This window comes from Malaclemys terrapin, chromosome 9 (assembly GCF_027887155.1).
Source record: "Malaclemys terrapin pileata isolate rMalTer1 chromosome 9, rMalTer1.hap1, whole genome shotgun sequence".
Classification (NCBI taxonomy): domain Eukaryota; kingdom Metazoa; phylum Chordata; order Testudines; family Emydidae; genus Malaclemys; species Malaclemys terrapin.
In genome coordinates this window covers 89,810,017-89,828,162 of record NC_071513.1, presented here as the reverse complement: position 1 = coordinate 89,828,162, position 18,146 = coordinate 89,810,017, and the positions used below count along the sequence as shown (strand labels likewise).

Here is an 18,146-nt window from a genome sequence, read left to right as displayed (position 1 = left end):
AGAAGGCACAGAGTCTTTTCAACATGCAGCAGTAGAGCAAGTACCCAAGAGTGCACATTGGAGGGAAAGTCGACCATTGCATTGCTGGGTAAGGCGGACGTGACTGGGCCCATACACTGCAATCTGCAGCACATGCTAATTCAGGGCACAAACTGGGCCATTCCAAAGCAATATTAGTGTTTACTCCACCACTCTGCAGCTGTCTGACCAGAGTCATCCTGCTCTGCACTGGAATCACTCTGCTGCCCCCTTTCCCATCGTAGCTCCTGCAAGTAAGGCTCTGTGGCAGTGAGAGTGCAGCATTCTGTTCCATCAGCACCTGAGCCTTTATTGCAGGAAAGAAGGGAACAGCTTGTCCACATTTCAACCCCCACCACTCGATTCCCAAGCAGGAAGGAAAAGAGCAAGGCAAGGCAGTGGGTCAGATAGACTGGAGATGGTCTGACAGTGGCAGCAAATATGAGATGAAGTGCTCGGAGACGTGACATGAGATGGAACATAGTGAGATGATAAAAGCGTAGCTTACAGAATGGGACCAATCGGAATGAGCATCAGCCATGCAAAGAAACTAGCATCGGGAGTCAGGATAGCATTACCATTCCTGGCGTGGGATAATACTAAAGAATGGTAAAGGCCAGTAGAGACCTACTTGGAGAATTATAGTAGCTGGAAATGAAAAAGACTTATTAGGCCAACTCCTCCACCCCCTGCCAGAGAAGTGTAGTGAGTTCACTGCAGTATGTTTTCTATTCTTTTTTCCGGTCTAGTGTAAACACCCCACCCCAAGCACAACTGGGAGACTCTTTCACAATCTAATACTGTCAAGAAGATTTTCCTGATATTCACTCCAGGTTCTTCCTGTCTTAATCTCATCCTGTTTACTCCTAGCTATACCCCTGTGCATCGCCCTAGATAATTCCTCCCTCTCCTTGGTGTTTAAACCATGCAGCTATTTACAGACTGGTATCATGTTCACCCACACCACCTGTCTTTTAGCCAAACTATGTAATTGCTTTTAAATCAGTCCCTCCAGCCCCGCTGAACAATTTTGTTGTTCTTTGCCAAATGCCTTCTGGTTTGCCAGTATCTTTGGTGGTTTGGGTAGGTTTTGCTGGGTTCATGATTTATTATCAGTGGGCCTCTGTTTGTGATCACAGCAGCTTTCTGTGTGTTGGGGACACAGACTCCTCTGAGGATGGATTTAGTAACTCACATTCCTTCATTTTTATTAATGTATTATTTGAATGGATTTAATGCTCACTCAGGGGGCCATTCTCACAGTCCTGGAGATGAAGGTACTCTGTTTACCCACAAAGCAGATACAACGCAGGAAATGGCAGAGCAAGCTTCCATATATAGCCCTATCCCTATGCCTCCTCCTTGACCTGTAAGAATTACCTCTGCAGATGAGGGTTGTTCAGTCTCCATGAGCCATACAGTCCTTAGCCTTTCTTCTGTGACTGTAGACACAATTGCTTACCAGTAGTCAGGGCTGGATTTAGGGGCAAGCGAGCCAGATGACCGCCTGGGGTGCTGGGCTCGGGGTGCTGTAAGGTATTCAAAAGTTTAACAAATGGAGGGGTGGGGGTGCCAAAGACACTCCTCGGCTGGGGTGCCATTTGATCTAGGGATGGCCCTGCTAGTAGGAGTCATGGTGGTGTGTCTTGGTTTGTGGACTCTTGTCGACTAGGAACTGAACTGATCTTGCCGTACAGCTAAACACACAGGGACAGCTCCTGCAAACTTTACTCAGTCAAAACTGACTTCAGTTGGAGCTATGACTGAGCAAGGATTTCAAGTTTGGCCCATGATAGAATTGCATCAGTTTACAGTCCAGACAATCGAGTACCTAAGGTGAATGAAAATGAGCTAGCCTCTATTATCCCTCTTACCAAAACATTTCCAACCAAAGTATGCAAACTATTTAAATGCTCTGCTTTGCTCACACTCCTGCAGTTCTTTTGGAGTGTACTGAGGGTGAGTGAAGAGGTGGAGGAAACAAAGAGCTTTTTCTTCAGATAGTCCTGTAATTTGATCTATAAACTGACTCAACCCTTCTAAAATCAGCTGCTTCCAACAACCTGTGGGAGGTAGAAAGCTCAGTACCGAAGTCCATGCAATGACTTCCTCATTTTTTTACTATTAATTTATGCTAAAAAGAAAATTGACAAGACTAGTCAAATGAATTATTCGTGGACCTGGTTACAAAAAGAGTGTTTGCTAAATATTTTGTGAGACCTAACAGCTCAAAATCAGCAGAACGAACAGCCCAACAAATTGCAGTTGATCAACCGGTTTGTACTGAGCAGTTGATTTCAAATTTGTGAAGACAGAAACTCTCTGCCAGACAGGAACAACAAAAAATGAAAACACCCAGACAAATCTGACATTTAAGGAAGAGAGAACTTCACTTCTAGAGCATGGTACATTTGTTTTCCAAGCCATGAAAGTGCTTTAAAAGGTGCAACAGATCCTTTATTCCAGAAATGGAAAAGACAGGTACGTAACTTTGTCTATTAAAAATATTACAGTCCCAGTGCATGAAAAGTTACAAATGTAAACAACATTGCTTTACATCATGTATATATAATTCTGCTTTATATTATATCATTTGTTTTGTACATTGGTCATGAGAAACATAGTTGTGACTAATCAACTAATAAATAAATTGTATTTAAAAGTTCTCCTTTCCCACCTCTTAAGCTCTTGTCACTGCACAGACATGAAAACCAAATAAAACATTTAAAAACAAAGTGGCATAAAAATTAGCTGTATATAAAAGGAATGTTTGCCAACAGACTTTATCATTTCTTCCTTCAGCCTCATTGCTGGTAAAATAGCATAAGAACTATATATGAAGGACCCAGTGTTTCTTCTGTTACTTTACAATTTTGTTTTTCTTTTGAGAGAAGTAATGCTTGCCCTGTACCTGAAATTAGCTAGTAAAAGCAAATCACAAGGCTTTTCTGGCTGGTGTAAATACAGAGGGTAAAATCCTAACTCCACTGAAGCCAGTGGGAGCCTTTCCAGAATGTCATCCCCAACACTTGGCACTGAGATGTCTGCAAATAATTTTCATGTGGCTTGTTAGGCAGGAGGTGAAATAGGAGCCACCCACCCAGGTATCCCCCTCCATTGATGAGATAAGCTGGCTTTTAGGACTACTATGCCCAATGAGCTAACATAAAATGGCACCAGTATAGCAGAGACTTGGGATCATTAGGTCCACTTGTGCAAAAGACTGAGCACCTCCACTGTGGTGCTAAACACCCTCAGCTCCCTTTGAAGGCAACAGGAATTGCCATGAGTTCAGAATCTGGTCCACTGAATCGTATACTATTGATACTGACATGGAGAGAATGGTGTGAAAGTAGCTAAGAAATTCCTGATAATATCCACTATCGGTGTGTGGGAGGCGGGGGGCAGGTAACCAATTAATAAAAATGTTGCTAAAAACAGTTCTACCTATGTTTGTCAATCTTCTGAAAGGAGCAAACCAGAGTTCCCAGGATAGATGTGAAGAGGTCATCTTGAAGAGATCCCCATTTCAGTTGATTATGAACCAAATCCAAAGGAAGAAATCCTCTGTGGAAAAGGGAAAACATCAGTGCTCATCAGGCACTAGATTCTTTAGGGGCTTACACGCTGGGAAATCTGATGGCGAAAGTAAAAGAGAAAGTGAAGGAACAGAAATCAATAACTCTAGACCAGATAATCAGAATGAGGAGCAAGCTTCCGGTGTAGCAGGTAATGCTGATACCACAGTGATGGGTGCATTAGAAATCTATTGATGAATGAGTGCTTGGTTTTACTGCTAGCCAGAATCCTCTGATTTGTTGTTGGTAGTTTATTTTGTATGTGTTGTTTTCTCCTGATTAAGCCACTATCGTGCTGTGCCTTCCAATCTGAGGGACACAAAGCAAGAACTGGGACCCATGTTGCTGAGGCTGGAGGGATAAAGCTTTTGAGTTACCTCACTCTTGATTCCTAATGCCAGAAGTCAATATCAGAGTCAGCTCATCAGTTGCAGAGTTTATGTGGGACATCAGCACCTCAAGGGGTAGCTTGGTTTGCTTGTGTTCAAGGTCAGCTTCTGCACACCCTGCTGCTAGAGCAATTTTAAGACAACCACAAAAACAGATATTTTTCACCACTTGATATTGTGAGGCTGGAAATCAATCTTCTAATTTTTGTGTGTATACGAGGTTGCTATTAACCTCTGCGCCATGGAAGAAATAAAGCTATCATTGAAAGGCGGGTGGAAGGTGAGATTTACAAAAGGGGTGGGGATGGGGTGGAGAGGCAAAATGTAGAAAGAAGGGGTTACTGTCTTTTGTGCTGCTTTTGGCTGCTCATTTTTGGCCAGGGGTATTAGGTAATATTGCTGGAGGAATATTTTTACATATTTGCTAAGCGTTCCTAAAGGCCAGGATAGGTGCACTGTTACTTTATGTACGAATTGGAATGAATAAATAAGATGAAAGAGGGGTTGCTGTGCAAGGACTAATTGAACTGGTGAAGCTCCGTTGTCTGTGCTTCCAATCTAGTCCAGCACTGTAATAGTCAGGCTGAACTGAGGTGGTTATAATACTTGTGCAGGACTAGTGCAGGGGTAATGATACACAGAATACATCCGCTTAGTGATTTACAAGCATTTCGTGTGCTTGAACTGGTGCTGTAAATGTCAAAAGTCTCTAGTGTAGACCAGCCCAAAGACTTCACTAGAGACTTTTGACATTAACAGAATCAGGTACCAAAAGGTACCATCAACATCAGGGCATCAGGCATCAGGTACTATCAACCAGGGCATGGTGAACCTGTTCCCATTACTCACGGTAACAATGGACAATTGACATGGTCCAGAGGTTCCACCTGTAATCTCTAAAATGGGAATGTAGCCATTCCACAAATTCTGCCAGGGTCAGTATGTTTCATTAGGTCTTAAGATGACAGTTGTAGTTAGACAAGACAAAATCTCATCAATAAGATTACTGTTAGAGGTAACCACAATCCTGTCTTTTTGGTTATGCAGACAAACCTCCACATCTCATTTCCAAAACAAGCACAACATCTGGTATGTGGAGCGTTAAGCAGTTCATGCAGAAACTGGGTAAGAAGCCCAACAGCAAGAATATGGACCTAAATAATTGTGCATTAGATGCAACAGATTTAATGGAGCTGGGTAAGCACAACTTTTCCCACCTACCTACTGAAAGCTTCTGGAACAGAGTTTTCTATTCTCATTTGCCAATAAAATAGTCCAACCCCACTCCTTTCCCCTCTCCCTCTGATAATGATACTTTCTTCTTATTCAGCATTTTCATCTGAAGATCCCAAAGCATTTTGCAAACATTAAGTAACAATTTAAGCCACACAGCAATGCTGTGAATCAGGTAGATAGCCTTATACCCATTCTACAGATAGGGAAACTGAGGCACAGTTTATTCCAAAGACAAATCACTCTGTATCATGTTACCATATTAGTTTAGAAAAGCACCTCTATAGTAAGGCACGTTGACACACACACATTCTCAAATTAAGTCGGTTATTTTTGCTGTTGTTTGTTTTACCTCTAGTTGCTGTGTTACCTTTTCTACCAGAGCTGGAGGAGCTCAATCTTTCCTGGAATGATTTTGTGGGAGGGGCTCTGAAATCCCTTGCTTTTCGGCTCCATCATGTGAGCAAGTTAAAAATCCTCCAACTAAACAACTGCAAGTTGACAGCTGAGGATGTTACTTCTTTAGGTACAGTATGGCAGTTACATTTACTTTCCAAACTGCTCATTACCAAGGGTCTATTGTGAGCTATTAAATCTGTACTTCCATCACACCACAGCAGCCAAAATCTCAATCTGTGTCTGTAAACTCTCAGCTATAAAGAAGTGTAAAACACTTATACTTGTGAGTAACTTTATACATAAGATTAGTCCCATTGAGTTCAATGGGGCTATTCATGGGCAAAAAAGTCACTCACATGCAGAATGGTTGAAGAATCAGGGCCTATTTGTGCAAGTGCAACAAAATTACTCAAACTGGCTTAACATTTGAAGCAACGGGCTTGAAATGCCTGCTGGTAGACTGCTCAGAATCGGAAGATCAAATCACAGCACGATCAGTTTAGGCCTTTTTCCTTCAGCAGCAGATATAGGGAGCTCCGTGCAGATGATTGGTGTACTGCTATCTTTTGGAAGAGACCTTAAAAACAGACGGGTTGTCTCTTCAGTGTAAGCATTCAAGATACTCATCAACGACTTAGATATTGGCATAGAAAGTACGCTTATTAAGTTTGCGGATGATACCAAACTGATGATGATACCACGAGAAGTCATTCTTCCGCTCTACTCTGCTCTGGTTAGGCCTCAGCTGGAGTATTGTGTCCAGTTCTGGGCGCCGCATTTTAAAAAAGATGTGGAGAAATTGGAAAGGGTCCAAAGAAGAGCAACAAGAATGATTAAAGGTCTTGAGAACATGACCTATGAAGGAAGGCTGAAAGAACTGGGTTTGTTTAGTTTGGAAAAGAGAAGACTGAGAGGGGACATGATAGCAGTTTTCAGGTATCTAAAAGGGTGTCATAAGGAGGAGGGAGAGAACTTGTTCACCTTAGCCTCTAAGGATAGAACCAGAAACAATGGGTTTAAACTGCAGCAAGGGAGGTCTAGGTTGGACATTAGGAAAAAGTTCCTAACTGTCAGGGTGGTTAAACACTGGAACAAATTGCCTAGGGAGGTTGTGGAATCTCCGTCTCTGGAGATATTTAAGAGTAGGTTAGATAAATGTCTATCAGGGATGGTCTAGACAGTATTTGGTCCTGCCATGCGGGCAGGGGACTGGACTCGATGACCTCTCGAGGTCCCTTCCAGTCCTATAATCTATGAATCTATGAAAGATCACTCTGCATTTTTTGTAAGAAATTTAGCCAAGATTTGCCTTCCTCTCACTGTTTTGCTGTAATTGGCTGCTACTGGCCACCCAACAAAGGGTGAAGTTCCATTTTAGAGATGGTATTTGTATGAAACCCTATGGCAGTGTAGATAAGGCCTAAGTGACAGGGGTGGAGAGTAGGAGGATTGTGTGTGTGTTACAAGGTATGTGTATTTATGCAACAGCAAATCACCTCCTGACTTGCACTTTCTTTTTCAAAGAAGAAAACCCAACAAAACTGCATAATTAAAATGAGAATGAAATGACTAGTGATATCCTTTCATATTGTGTCAAACAGTATTTTTATCCTGTACTCAAAATAGTATCTAGAATGATTCATCTTAGATTTCTGGGTGCTTTGTAACAGGAGAGGCACTTGAAACCATTCCTCACCTTGAAGAACTGGATTTATCCTGGAATAATAACATAGGTGGAAAACTATCCCTCTTGACCAAAAGATTCCAGGTAGGCTGCAAGATCAAAATCCTAAAATTTACAGATTGCAGTCTAACAGCAAAAGATGGAGAATCTCTAGGTAAGTGTATTTCACATACCTATGTTGAAATACTGGTTCCTCAGAACTGCAACTGTTTTGGTTTCAGTTTTGGCATTTTACAAGAATCAATATTAAGCTTAGTATTGATTGAAAGTTATTAAATTTCTGGCTGGCCACTATAACAGTATCTGTATTGGTTTCCAAAGAAGCCCTTTTTTTCTAACCGTATGAGGTAGGATGATTTTGTGGTTATAGCATGGGGTTGGGAGGAAGGATATTTGGGTTTGAATCTCAATGCTGCCAGTGATTTCCTGTGTGACCGTGGGCAAGTCACTTAAGCCAAAATTTTCAAAGCTGAGAGTCTACAGTTAGACAACTAAATGTGTATTTAAGCATTTGAATAAAAATGGCCTGATTTTCAGAGGTCTGGAGACTCTTCAAACAGAGACTTAAGTGAGAGCTTTAAGTGCTAAGCCTCTCTGAAAATCAGGCCATTTATATTTATGTGACTAAATTTGGGAACCCAAGCCCCAACACTGTGAAGCTCATTACATGAATAGGGACCAAATTTAAGTCTATCTGTGCCATGGTTTTTACCATCCCCAAATGGGGTAAGAATACCTGTTTCACCAAGAAGTGTGCTAGTGTGGACGGAAGGTACTAGAAATATGTTATTTATTCACTTGTAGGGCCTGATCCAAAGCCATGGAAGTCAATGGAAAGATGCCATAGTTTGGCATTTATGATCCTTGCAGTGTTCAAGATTTCCTGAACCTTGTGGGTTTTTTGGTGGGGGATTCATGGGGTTTGCAAAACTAGTTGAGTTTATGACACTTCTTTTTTCCCTCTACACCCACCTCATAACTTAATACTGTGTTCTTTTGAAGTGATTCTGTATTTTGAAAAAGGTTTTCTGTCTAAAGGGAAATTTTTGTGCTATGAACTAAAGATACAAGATTAAACCTTCTTCCCACTCCCCAAAGCTAGAATAGCTCCAGTGGATGGTCTGTATTCAACACATATAGTTAATCCTTTTGCATTAGAATGTTCTCTCTTCCCCTCACTGTTCCTCGTTGTACAGTTCTTTGTATTTTTTCCATTTTCTCACCCTACTGTTTCACTGATTTTATTTCTCTGGTGCCTCCTAACTCCTTTTTTCACTGCATTTCTTAAGCAGACCATGAACCCAATTAATCTAAATCAAACTTTTGAACCCATGTTGTTAGAATGTGTTTGAATGTAGACAAAACAAGTTGGCTCATTCCTGCTTATAATGGTGTTTTCTGCAATATCCTTCCAGTAAATCTGGTAACTAATCAATTCTGTTTTCCTTTTTTTTTCCAGCTCAGGTTCTAAAAGTCATCCATGACCTTGAAGTATTAGATATTTCTATTAACAGAAACATTGGCTGCAGTCTGAAGAGTATTGCTCAGGAATTGAAAAATGTGCCAGTTTTGAAAGAATTAAATTTGCACATGTGTGGATTAAAGCAAGATGGCCTCCAGTATTTAGGTTAGTCTAGATTTAGTGTGGTTTAGATTTGGAATCCCAAATCTAAATCTAAAACCCATCTAAGAAAATATCTAGGCTAAAGGCAATGACATAAGTATTTTGTGTGATAGAAATCATAAGAATCATAAGAATATCAAAATATTGATAGACAAATATTCTCTTCTGTTTGGGGACTAAGTTGTTTAGTAAAGGAAACAGAGACTTTCAGCACTAGTTTCTTGGTTCAAAGTCATCTTAAGGGGCTAGTAACACAGGGTATGTCTACATTGCAATGTAAGCCCAGGGTTAGTGGAACTTGAGTCAGCTGACCCATGTTAGGGAACCCTAGGCTTGAGCATCTACACTGTATTTTAACCCTAGGATAAGACTTTTGTGACTCAAACAAAAAACCTCAAGGCTCAAACCTAGGGCTCTGGCATCCACACTGCAGTGCGCAGACCCAAGCCAAAATAATCATATCCCAGAGCCTCTAGAGCTTCGCCCTCCCCATCTCCTGTAATGTGGCTGCTCTAGCCCTAGGAATGTAGTGCATTGTGGGGAAACTTTATTGCCTGGCCTGCACATTACCAGGAAGTAGCTCACTTTGTAAAAGGCTTGACCAGTTCGCTTTCCTTTGCAAACCCAGGAGGCTCTCTGATAGTATGCTTGCAGATTGGTGATCAGAACAGAATGGGTTAACACTGACCTGAGCTGCTGCCATTTGCTGGAGAGGCAGCGGGGGGAAGGGAGGAGAGGTGGTTTGAGGGGCTTCCATTTTCAGTAGAGTGGATTGCAAATTGTTGAGATAGAGAGGACTAAGTAAGTTGTCCATGGAATTGTGGGTTACTTCTGGATAACTCCCGGGACCTGAGTCAAGTAGGGCTGTGACTACACTGTAAAGCAATAGGGCTCGTATCCTGGGCCCCAGCTTGACTTGAGCTTGGACCCTCCAGCCCTGCAGGGTTCTGGGTCCCTGGGTCCAAGCCCTGGGTTAGCACAATTGTAGAATAATGTAGATGCCCAGGCTCAAGCATGAGCTTACATTGCAGTATAGACATAACCAAAAAGTCGTCACCTGAAGTCTGTCCAGATTATCTTTGTCTAGTTCCTAGTGGACTAATTATTCACCACACAAAACTCAGTATCACAATTGGTCCTATTTGGCACCCTTGACAGTATTCTCAGTAAATAGACTGTAGTATTAATGGGTATGAAGGGTGAGCTGCTCTCTCACTTTTGGGTGGTTCTTTTAGAGTAAGGTTGAGTGACATTGGTGGGAAGAACTTTGCAATGTTGACTTACTTCTGTTGTAACTACACAGAAAACCTCATTCTCCAGAGCTGTCATTCCAACTCCTTTCACAAATATTAACACTAGAGTAAACAAATGTTAAGTCCACAGTCTGCGTTATGTGTTAGAATATTCAGTGACCATGAATTCTGCCTTTTTCATTTTAGACAGGGCTTTCCAGTACTTACCAGAGCTAAAAAAATTAGACCTATCGTGCAATAAAGAAATTGGTGGAGGGTTTAAGGACTCAGCAGCTCATTTGGCCAGTTTTAAAGACCTAGAAGTCCTGGATCTCCACCAGTGCTGTGTAACAGAAGAGGACATGGTTGTTCTCAGTAAGAACGTTGTTAGAAAATTCATTAAGAATATAAATGTTTTTAACTTTGAAAACTTCTCACAGGCAGAAAATGGACCTCACTTCCCTCAGATTTTAATAGTCAGGACTAGTTTATCCACACAGATTTGGTAGTGCAGTGATTGTGGAGAACAACTAGCCTTTTGGTTAAGGTACAGGACTGGGAGTCATGGGTTAGTTACATGGGGGCTGATCCTGAGAGGTGCTAAGAACCTGCAATTTCCCTTATTCAGCACCTTAGGACTTGCCTACACTTAAACACTACAGCGGCACCACTGCAGCTGAGGCATTGTAGCACATCAGAGCAGACACTACCTATGCTGACAGGAGGGATTCTCCCATTGGCAGAGGTAATCCACCCCCCACAAGAGGTTAACGGAAGAATTCTTCTGTTGACCTAGCGGTGTCTACATTCTTCGGCGGCAATTCAGTGGCGGGTCCTTCGCTCCGAGAGGGACCCGCCGCCGAATTACCGCTGAAGACCTGGACATACCGCCCCTTTCCATTAGCTGCCCTAAGCACCTGCTTCCTGCGCTGGTGCCTGGAGCCGGCCCTGACTAGCACCAACTAGGCAATCTTGTTTTGTTAATTGATCACACTGGAGAAACCAAGGGCCAGATCCTCAGCTGGTGTAAATTGGCATGTCTCCAAGAGATGAATGCACATGAAAATTGAACTCCCCTGTGGCCCATAGTGGTAACTCCATATCAAGGCAGAAGTACAGTGGCAGGGTGGTGTGAGGGAAGCTTGTATTGCTGTTCTTTGAAGAAACTGAAGACTTCATTCTCCAGGGCTCGTTGTACAAACCCCTCTCAAGAGCACTATTTTCACTTCATGTTACAGGAAATATACAGTTCACCTCCCACCAAGGAGATGGTTTGGTTTCTGTTTTCTGTTACCATTGTATTTTGACATGGATTTTAACCTTTAGAGTAAAAAAATCCCATGACTTGAAGTGTACAAGCTTGGTCTTCCTGATGGGGAAGATAATGTGAAAAGCTACTGATGAAGTAATACTAGTAAGGAGAAGAGTTAACTTAATCATTTAAGTAATAATTTTAGTTCTAGTGATTTATTTTCCATTTGATGCACATGTAATAGGACTTTGATAACTATCTACTGGTATATATTATATGAACATATTCTACTTGAGGTTAGCAAAGGCTGTGAGATTTGGACATAGATTCCCCCATTAATTTTAATAGGAGTTGTATGTTTAAACCCCCTAGTTGGCTTTGAAAATCTAAGCTACTCTATCTATTGGAGGCCAGACTCTGACACCCTTACTCAACGCTAAATAGTACCTATTCCTTGAGTAGTCCTATTGAAAACAATGGGACTATTTATGGAGTAAAGTATTACTCAGCATGAGCAAGGGTGTCAGAATCTGGCAATATGTTTTTAGTTGAGTTATAAATAAAAGAAATTGTAGCAAATAAAACTACAGCTATATAGTAATTTAGGATCACAGTGACTAATAAATATTGTGTATTTTTAAAGCACAGGTGATACCTTTACTCTTGAGTCTTCAGGAGCTGAATTTATCATCCAATAAAAACATTGGAGTGTCTTCCAACTACCTTTTTAGCAGGCTCAGATTTTTACCAAAGTTGAAATCTGTGATCGTCAGCAGTTGCTCTTTAGGGGAAGATTCTTTTGCATCACTAGGTAGGAATGATTTTTAAACTATTATATATTCTCTGTATGCAGCAAGATGAGAGAATGCAGTAGTTTTGCATTGTCCTTTGATGGGACTCAGCAGATCTGTGGTTGAATTCTGGCTTTGGTCATGAGTAAAAATGTATCTTTCAGTCTCACCCTTGGCTCTGACTGCCCACATCACAAAACCATCACATAATTTGGTCTGTCCTCAAAGGGAAGTCTGAAAGTGGAATACCAGGAGTACTATAGGTCAGGACTTAGGTGCATTGTAACAGCTTCTGACCACATTATGCCCGATTTTAATGTAGTCCTATTAATCCTTCATCTTCCAAAGAACTACAATGTATTTACTAATTTTAGAAAAGAAAGCTACAGTATATTATCTCATACTACGCTGGAATTTTAATCATTAATGGGCAGACCTTGTAATAATTATCCATTTAATACTGATGTCTTAATATTTACCACTCCTGAGCGCAAAGGGATCTTGACACATGCCCATAATAGAGACCTATAGTCGTGAGCATATGTTTAAGTAAAGTTTTTTCATCTCTAGTTACCAACAGAAACTTTCTGGCCTCCAAGTAAGCAGCATGTGTGCAAATCAAGAGCTTATAAAAGGGATTAGAGTAAATGTTGCATACAGAAAAGAGAACCTATTGTTTATTACTGCTTGCTCCACTGAAGTCAATAGCAAAATTTCCACTGACTTCAGAGGAAGCAGGATCAGGCTAGCACTGGTTTGAGGTCTTTGCAGGCAATGTGCTAAAGAAGCGTAAAATATTATTATTGAATAGTGATTTCTTGATACCTTGAAGTCAGCATTGTCAGAAAATGTAATGAATCTTGCCTTTAATAAATGGGTTTGCATCAAGAACTGCTCCCTTTAAATTGTCATAAAATGGTCAAAATTGCTCTTTTTACATTAAATTGACTTCAGTAGGGCTGGATCAGGCCAATATTGCTAATGTAAAACAAAACACCCATCTGGGTGTTTCACCCAGACCAGTAAGGGGTTCAGTTAACACCTGCCTTGCAGCTCTGGGTGCCTAAATGCTCTGCTGCTGTGCAGCCCACAGACAGAAATGACCTGTGCTTGCCGATAGTGAGGGTGGGGAGGGGCAGAGTGAGGGCAGTCGGCTTCAGCAGTGTTCCTGAGCATGCTCAGTCCATGTGAGCATGCTCAATACAAGCCAAGCAGCGAATCTGTGAGGGGACACATGACCCCGTATGCCCACAGACTTGACACCAGCAGCCCACATTCAAGCTTGCTGATCACACCTTGGCTTTCACTTCCCTATTACTCTGCCAGGGGGTCTCAACAACCCTTCCAGCCCCAAGTTCTCCCCCCAAAAATGTCTCTGCAGTAGGGTTGACAACCCTCCAAGATTGGCCTGTAATCTCCAGGAATGAAAGATTAATCTTTAATTAAAGATTATGTGGTGTGATGAGTCGTCCGGGAATACGTACAACCAAAATTGGCAACCCTACTCTGCAGTGCACAGCCTCATGCACCATAGTACTCACAAAACCTTTTCAGCTTTGCTGCTCCTATCAAGAGACAAAACACAGCAGCCTGTTAATTTAACTGGGGTTAACATATCCTTCCCTTCAATCACAGTGCCAAGCTGGTTAATAGTAAAACCAAAACAAATTTATTAACAAAAGGACATAGATTTAAGTGATATCAATCAAGTAGAAGGAATAAGGATAGAAATGGTTACAAACAAACAAAAGTTAAAATACTCTACTTAGACTGAAACACAACTTAACAAACTAGTCATTTGTTCATAGTTTTCTCATCATAGTCATTCTTCCAGTATGGCTAGTCCTTAGCCAGGATCCAAATACAAAGTTCACAGCACTTAGTTTCTTTGTCTGCTCAGATAAAGGATAATTTAGGGATTCTCTCCCACTCTCTTTTTAGTCCAGTAAAACTCTGAAATGTATTCTTCTGAAGTGTATCCCCAAATAAAGTTCCTTTCCCCTGAGGGTGTAGATGCCAGGCTGTCTAGTGTAAATGCCATCCTGGCTTCTCCCACTTGTGATTTTTACAATGCAAATGATCTTCCTGAAACCTGTGATACAAATGAATAGGCCACTGTCCTTGGGCACACCTGGCTTGAGGGCTCAGCCCCTTTTATTTGTCAGGAAAAACCTGTTTATCAACTACCCCTGACATGCTTGGTTTAAATACATTTTAGTGACATATTTCCAACATAGCTGGATGCGCTGAGCTGGTCAGGCCAGCTGATACTCATCACTGCTACATATCAGGAGCTGCAGGCCATCTGACACTAGGATGCCCATAGGGTCACACCATCCCAACCCCTTTTAAGAAAGACAACTCAAGGACTTGTCTATATTAAATACCCATTCTATATGGGAAAAATCAAATGTTGAACTCTTTAGGGAGTACGTGAGATTTTATTTTGTCTAACTTTTACTGAGATCCAATAAAGCTATGTTCTAAGCACAAATAAGTAGGCAACGTACTTAAAACCTATTTACAGGTGAATACATGGTGAAATGTCTGTTAAGGCCACGATGATTTCTGTTAGTAAGCAGAGGTTGCTGGTGTTAATCTTTTCAGCTGAGACTGCCCTTCACCTCCCTGAACTGGAGATATTAGACCTTTCTTGGAATAAATGCGTTGGTGGGAACCTAAAGCTGCTTTTGGAAGCACTAAAGCTTGCAACGGAGATTCGAACGTTGAGACTGAGCAGCTGTAACTTGGTGGCTGAGGATCTGACTCTGTTAGGTATGTATAATGTGATGTTTACTTGCAGGCAAGCAGCTGCTGCATTTAGACCACAATTCAGAGACTTGTTCCTTGGGTAGAGCAGATTTATGCATAAATCAGATGACAGGAGGCAGAATGCGGCAATATCTTTCCACTAGGGAATTTTCATCTTGCTGATGAGGGATATTTACTCAGTACTTTACACAGTGAGGGGGCAAATACTGAAAAGAGTGTAGACAATAATGGAAAAATATGCAGGGACCCATTTTAGCTGAGCTATTTGTATTACTTCACAAATACAACACTTAGAAAAATATAAATGTACAATGCAAACACTAGATTTAAAGCCACTTCTGAGAAGTTTCATATTGCACAGCCAGTATTTATGGGCTCAGTAGCTCCAGCTAAATTATATTTTAACAACATTACATGTCACTGCAGTGGTGCCAAATCTCTTGATTTTAGTTTTTTTTTGTGAAAGCCCCAACTCTTGGAGTCATGTTATTAGAGGAGAAAAGCAGCTTTTTTTTTAAAGTAAATTTTTAGCCCTCTTAGTTGCGAGAAACGCTGGAAAATGTGAACCCTGACTTTTCAAACACCAGAAATCAAATTAAAAATTCTCATAATTTTTGTTTAAAAATCTCATGATTTTTAAGTCAGTCTGTTGATTTTTGGGAGCCTGACACATGACTTCTGAATGCTTGGAGTTGACAGTACAGTAACAGCTGCCTTAAAACTTTTGGGGTCCTTGTAGACCACACAATGGTAAAAAATGCTTGAGCCCTGTTGACCCTACAGCCTTCACCATTGCTACCACTGTCCAAATGGCACCAGTGGTAAATTACAGGTCCTAATTTTCTTAGGGTAGACAAGACTTCAGCCTCTACCCTGGCCCCCGCTCCCATTAACTTTCCAGAATTAGGCATGGCTCTTTCAACATTTTTCTCTCTCCAAATCTCACTGTAAAATCTTCCTGCCATTTCATCCTGTGCTTGACATTAAACTCCATCTGACTGATCCATCATGAGGTTGCCACACACTTTTAACCTAACACCTTTGTAATCCCTTTAGTTCCCTTTGAATTGCATGTTGTAAACTACACAACGTCTTTTGCGATAAAATAGGCTTTGTGAGACCAATAGCAAGTATCTCTGATTAGTTTGAGCAACGTTTCATATCACTTAGTAACCAATCATTGCCATGTTTTATTGCTAAAGGACCTTAAATAACATGGTACTAAAAGAGCACTATTCTTAGTCATACACTTTTTTAAACAATATTTGTATTCAATGTGTATTCCAATATCCATTTCTTTCAGCATTAGAGGTCCAAGCTGGTCATCTAGCCAAATTACAGAAGCTAGACCTGAGTTATAATGACAGTGTTTCTGATGAAGGATGGGCCACTTTCTTTAAAGACTTAACTGCACTCAAAGAACTTTCAGAGTTGGACGTCAGTCTTCGGCCGTCATCTTGTCGTGACTGTGGAATGTGGTTCAGCAACTTGTTAACAGATTTGTCAAAGCTGCCTGCATTCAGAGAGATAGGGATGCAAAGGTGGGCCCTTCCGGAATCACAGCAGAGACAACTGGAAAGCTTTAATCAGGACGCCAAAAGGAATGTTCACTTTGACTATTGATGCACAGCCTGGGTTTCTGAAAAGACCTTTCCAAGTAGCACATGCATTATGTATTGTGTGATTCTGACTCGGAAAATAGCCTATTTTTCACTAGTAAATCTGTTTTCATCATGTCTCTTGAAATAGTTCCCAACTACACAACGTTATTTAACATGTGAAATACACAGATAACGCCATTTGATCACATAAACTCCAAATGTCTGGGTATGTAAGGAAGGTCTATCTTTCTTATATACATATCTAACTGTTTTTAATAAGCTACATTTGGACCTAAATATGAGCCTCTTCTGCCTCATCTGTGGTAATGCCCTTAAGCATATTTGCTGATAGAAAGGTTGGAGCACGTTGGAACACTTATTCATAATTTAGGACTGCACACAATTCTGGCCCCTGTATGCTATGCCAATAACATATGCGGGCCATAAAAGGACCATGGCAATCCTGGGCTGCAGAGCAAGCCATAGGCATTCTGGGTACAACTGCAACAAATTACAGGATCCCTTGGGGCTCTTCCTGCTTATGTGATGGTCTGCTTCAGCCCCTGCAACAACCTTTATTGCCCTCTACGCAGATTACTCTGTGTTGCCTCTCTCAGTAGGTACAGCCATGGAGTCTAGCCATTAGCATTAAGGGTCTGATCCACTGCTCCTTGAAAGCAATGGGACTCTATGATGCAGTGTGCTCCTCTCACCAGCCCTGAGAGAGTTGAATTAGGACAGGTGGGCCCAATCCATCAATTAAGCTCCAAATGGGGGAGGTTTAGGTTGCTTGGAGGGCACTAATTAGGAAGAAGCTCAACTGTGAGGGAAGAGGCAGGGCCTCTATAAAGCCAGGAAGCTAGCAACAGAGATGAGTTTGAAGATCTTCTCCCTGGGGTAAGGGAGAAGAAGCATGGTAGGAAGGGGTCCAGAGAGGAGAGCAATAAGGTGGGTGTAAACACAGACCTTAATGGCTTGTTACAGGACCCTGAACTGGAACCTAGAGTAGAGCGTGGGCCTGGGTTCCCCTACCATCTACTGCAGAGTGGTACTGCTAGGAGCAGTGAATGGGAAGACTGCCTGAGTTACTCTGGGAGTATGCTAGTCAAGACAGCAGGTTTGCGGCCTGCCTGATGCTGCTGGTGGAAGAGAGACCTTAAGAGACTCCCCTAGAAGGGGAAACTACAGTGTGATCTGGCTGGAGGGCTGAATCACAAAGCAGCTGTGTTGTAAGTCTGTGGAGTGGAAGGAGAGTGGCATGTGGGAAGAGAAGAAAGGGGTTGCTGAACCAGCTGGAGCTAACTGCCAGCAGGAGGTGCCATCCTGTGGTGAGTAGAGCACCCCTTGTGACGGTCCTTCTAGTGACTTCTCTGAGCAGGGGTGCTGGGATGAGGGGCCATGGCTGGTAGGTGAGTGATGGGTGAAGAGGGATAGGGTGTCTGGGGAAGAGTGGTGGTGAGGGGTTTGGGGGAAGGATGCCAGTGGGCCCCCACTTTTAGGGAGCTTCTGCTGCTCCTGCCTCTGGGTCCTGGCTCAGGCCCATGTTTGATATGCAGCACAAGCCTCCCATCAC

At 41.8% G+C, this 18,146-nt stretch overlaps 1 protein-coding gene across 3 annotated transcripts; it reads left to right on the top strand.

Annotated features, from left to right (window-relative positions):
- The first annotated feature begins 2,063 nt into the window (after positions 1 to 2,063).
- On the top strand, positions 2,064 to 16,870 carry LRRC31 (leucine rich repeat containing 31). 3 transcript variants are annotated; one of them, XM_054038842.1, is made up of 10 exons: positions 2,064 to 2,499; positions 3,490 to 3,747; positions 5,033 to 5,182; positions 5,577 to 5,744; positions 7,288 to 7,455; positions 8,761 to 8,928; positions 10,365 to 10,532; positions 12,053 to 12,220; positions 14,808 to 14,975; positions 16,276 to 16,870. In XM_054038842.1, exons 1-10 carry the CDS (start codon positions 2,487 to 2,489, stop codon positions 16,593 to 16,595), a joined length of 1,749 nt encoding a protein of 582 aa, XP_053894817.1. In that variant the 5' UTR covers positions 2,064 to 2,486; the 3' UTR covers positions 16,596 to 16,870. The 3 variants fall into 3 exon arrangements, with proteins under 3 accessions (XP_053894817.1, XP_053894818.1, XP_053894816.1); XM_054038843.1 differs by lacking the exon at positions 10,365 to 10,532; XM_054038841.1 differs by lacking the exon at positions 2,064 to 2,499 and having other exon boundaries at positions 3,444 to 3,747.
- Positions 16,871 to 18,146: the final 1,276 nt, after the last annotated feature.

Excerpts from the sequence above, each read along its gene's own strand:
- LRRC31 (XM_054038841.1), top strand. The coding sequence starts at position 3,444 with ATGTTGCTAAAAACAGTTCTACCTATGTTTGTCAATCTTCTGAAAGGA. Across the intron at positions 3,748-5,032 it reads GCAAGCTTCCGGTGTAGCAG|ACAAACCTCCACATCTCATT; the intron begins GTAATGCTGATA and ends TTGGTTATGCAG. Across the intron at positions 5,183-5,576 it reads AACAGATTTAATGGAGCTGG|TTGCTGTGTTACCTTTTCTA; the intron begins GTAAGCACAACT and ends TTTTACCTCTAG.